This window comes from Pterocles gutturalis, unplaced genomic scaffold (genome assembly GCF_000699245.1).
Source record: "Pterocles gutturalis isolate BGI_N339 unplaced genomic scaffold, ASM69924v1 scaffold6247, whole genome shotgun sequence".
NCBI classification, from domain to species: domain Eukaryota; kingdom Metazoa; phylum Chordata; class Aves; order Pterocliformes; family Pteroclidae; genus Pterocles; species Pterocles gutturalis.
The window spans coordinates 21,837-25,440 of NW_010112607.1; the positions used below are offsets into that span (position 1 = coordinate 21,837).

Genomic DNA, 3,604 nt, shown 5'->3' on the forward strand with positions numbered 1-3,604 from the left:
TGGAGTTCAGAAAGTACTCTGGAGATGAAAAGTGCTATATTTAGTGCGTTATTAGCAATCCTGGCTCTGAGTAATGCTGCTTTCCGCCCCCAGAATAATAACGTGGAGGTTTGCTATTGTGTCGAACCCAGCGCAACCCAGGGGAGGGGGGGGAGAAGCCTGTGTTCCCACAGGGAAACTGAGGCAGGGAGCAAAGACCTGCGTGGGAGCAGCATACAAGCTATTCCCGGTGCCCCACAGTCCCGTCTAGCTCGGGACGGCTCTTTGGGTGCTCTCCCACGCTGGTACCCACGGCAGGGATGGAGGAAGGGGGGGGATGCCGCGACGCCCACCCGGCGCTTGCCTCTCCGCTGCAGGGACTGCGGCTCCCGCCACGCTTCTCCTCCCACTCCCCCGCGCTGGGGATTATTCGTCTTGACGCCAGCAGATGCCAATGGCCAGGAACAAATGACACCTCTGTGACGGGGTTTAGAAAGCGGGAGGGATGGAAGGAGGGAAGACAAACCTTTCGGCAGCAAAAATGACTCAAATATCTAAATGTTAAAAAAAAAAAAAGAAAAAAAAAACCAAAACAAAAGGAAAAAATTGCTTTTTGCTGTTGAGCTCCAAAGGGAAAATACTCGGGAGAAGCAGAGGAAAGGCTGGTGATGCTGCAGGAGAGCCCAACCGTCCCAGCCGGGTGCCTGTCCCTCACTAACCCTGGGGTGAGGGGGATCGAAACCTGCCCTCCTGGCCATCTTGGGTTTGAGGGAAAATCCCAGGTCAGAGCACTGTCGATCAGAAAGGTCTTTTTGTATCAAAACATTATCTTCGCAGGCATGTAGCTGGTCCCTGGCAGTGTGCCTGGTCCCTCATTTCTCCCCAGGACAAACAGGCAGGACCGCAGCCACCCCCCCGCCACCCTCCTCCTGGGCAGCATCAGGGAGTGCAATCACCTCCTATGCAGAGAAAAATTCACCCCAATCTTGTTTTTTAATGTTTCCAGTAAAACCAAAGCATTTGAGAGTTCAAACTCTTGCCCGTGGCGCTTGTTGCACAAGGCTGAGGAATTGAAATCAGCTCTAACGAAGGCATAAAGCAAGCAAACCTAGTAAAGAGGTTTACAAAATAAAGCAAAAAGCACGCACTGGGATTGTTTCTTCAGGCGGGAGAAAGCTTCAGCAGAGGTCAGACCCTCACTGTGCTGCTGAAGATGGAGCCCAGCAAGGGGACCAGAGCAAGGGACGATCACGGGGATGGGCTGGGAGCAGCCACCCCTTCTCTGTAGCATGGAAAAGATTCAGGAGCTGGATGCACGTGATGAAAAACCCTCCCTGACGCCTCTGAGACTGGCTCTGCACTGCTGGGGGCTGTGGGCGTGCAGCTCAGCCTTCTCCTGCATCCCCCCCTCCATCGGGAGCTGAAAGGAGCCACCTCCTCCGGGAAGGTGCCAGCAGAGCGACGGGGGCCAAGGGCAGCCCTGGTGTCAGTGCCCCAGGCAGTGAGCTTACACCATGGCACTGAGCCAGCCCTGCCTGTACCGGGAGCAGCCCAGAGGACACACAAACACAAACTGGACCAGCAAAGCAGCCACCGACAAGAACACATTCATCAAACTCTTTTTTCTTCCCAGGGGTGATTGTTTTAAAGAGCCTCCAGTGCCAATGGCCACCAAAGGCAGCAGGAGTTGGGGCTTGAACTCCCCTTGAGCTTTGGAGCCACAAGGAAGCATTTTGCCCAAGCGGGACCTGAAGCCCAGGCTGTGACCGGAGTGAGATGGGATGGAGGGATGGAGCTGTGCTTGCAGAGATGGGAAGAACACCCCTGGGTAAAGCCAGCGGTTTCACCGTGCAGGAGAGCCCTGCGGCAGGCAGAGCATCCCTGGCGTGAGCCCCCCACCCCTTCCCTCCACAGCCCCCCTACGAGCGCTCCCACCCCAGCACCAGGTCCCCAGGGCACAGCCAGCACAAGGTGACATCCATCAGAGCAGGGACAGGCGCAGCAAGGGACTGGAGAGACGGCAGGTTTGGAGGCTACAGCTGTACTAACAGCAAGAGTTAGTTTAAAAAAATTCATTTCCAGGCAACGTGAAACTACATTTTGGGGGAAAGGGTTTCCAGCAAAGTGAAAAATTGAAACCATTTCATTTGCAGTCAAGCAAAACGCTGTTTTCAGGCCAATTAACCCGTGGAAAAGAATTATTGCTGTAGTGGTACTGCTTCATTTAGAAAACATAGGAACAAAATCTCTGGACCTTTTGAAATCTCTTCCTCCTCTTCCCCTCTAATTTGACCTAAATTTGTTTGAGTTCGCTGCAGACGTTTTCCCAGCTCTCCCAGCAGACCCTGGAGCCAGCTGGGGCACCAAGGAGCCAGGAATTCAGCCGGCAGCTCCTGGTGGCACCTTCCCTCTCCCATCCCGGCACCGCAGCACCCGCTGGGCGGCCCCCGTGCAGCCGCACTCTCAGTAAAAGCCCTTCACCCGCTTGTTGTCCGGATCGAACGGGGACCTGGTGTGTGCCTGGGCAGGGTAGGTCACTCCCATCCTCTCCAGCTGGTAGCTGCCAATCCAGCGAGCCCTGCACGGCAAAAGCCCCGTTGGGTGCTGCGAGGCACCGGTGGGACACCAGCCCCCTCCTCCATCCCAGCCCTGTCACTGGGCAAGCTCCCACACCACGCCCTGGATCTGCCTTCCACAGATCTGCCATCCCAGGAGGATGCATGGAGAGGAGGAAACCAGATTTTTAAAAGTACTTGGCTAAAAAAAAATGAAAATAATTCAGTATTTTTTTTTTCTTTTTTTTTTTTTTCCCCTGTGGATTTTTTCAGTGGCACTCAGTGCTAGGTGCGCTCACAGCCAGGCTGCAGGAGCCATCGCCAGTGGTGCCACGCAGAGTGGGGGGGGTGGCACACCCCAATGGGGTCAGCCCCAGCTGCAGGAGGGGACCACGGTGGCAGCCAGGATGTCACCGCTTCGCATGATGAGCGTGAGCTGTCCCATGGGGCTCACCCAGTGCCAGGCAGTGCCGGCGGCTGAGACACCCCAGCACAGGGAGGGGCTGGGGGCTCTGGGTGCCGGCGTGTTTTTATGACCTGGAAATTACCAGCAATTCAGCAACAAACTGAATTTTTGTTTCTCTCCACCTCACCCCTTGCACCTCTTCTGCTCCTCTGGCTCTCTCACCCTGATGCCACAGAGTTGTCCCCATCCTGGACCACCCTCCCAAGCCCCCAAGGTGGGGAGCATCACAGCCGGTCGCTGAAGGGCTGTATCCATGGGAAGGAAACTAAAGGGCCCTGTGCAATGCAGCAAGGTCCTGAGCTGCCGTGCCGGGCATCCCACTGCCCAGGAGCTGCAAGGAGGGATCTCTGGGTTCCCTGCCTCTGCCTCCAGCATGCTGCGAAATGAGGGCATCTGATTTACTACCCCAGAGCCTCCCAGAGTTAATTAAGAGCCTTCTGTGCTCCTATTGGATGTTGCTCCCTGTAACATAAGTTAATTCACTGCTGCAATTAAATACTTGGTTGCAATTAAAATCTGACGCAGCGCTTGAGCTGCAGAGCATCACCGTGGTCCCGCAGAGCGACAGCGGGTGAGACCAACCTCGCCACCGAGCCGCGGCATC

The 3,604-nt window shown here is 55.6% G+C and overlaps 2 protein-coding genes across 2 annotated transcripts in view; one reads left to right on the forward strand and one right to left on the reverse strand.

Moving 5' to 3' along the window:
* DBH (dopamine beta-hydroxylase (dopamine beta-monooxygenase)) overlaps nt 1–462 on the forward strand; it is a 15,058-nt gene extending 14,596 nt beyond the window's left edge. Inside the window, exon 13 of the mRNA XM_010074121.1 lies at nt 357–462. Within this exon, the coding sequence (XP_010072423.1) occupies nt 357–462 (106 nt within the window). The remainder of the gene's footprint in view (nt 1–356) is intronic.
* A 1,980-nt stretch (nt 463–2,442) lies between these two features.
* SARDH (sarcosine dehydrogenase) overlaps nt 2,443–3,604 on the reverse strand; it is a gene marked incomplete at its 5' end in the record, with an annotated part of 22,131 nt that continues 20,969 nt past the window's right edge. The window contains one exon of the mRNA XM_010074122.1: nt 2,443–2,549. Coding sequence (XP_010072424.1) covers nt 2,443–2,549 — 107 coding nt within the window. The remainder of the gene's footprint in view (nt 2,550–3,604) is intronic.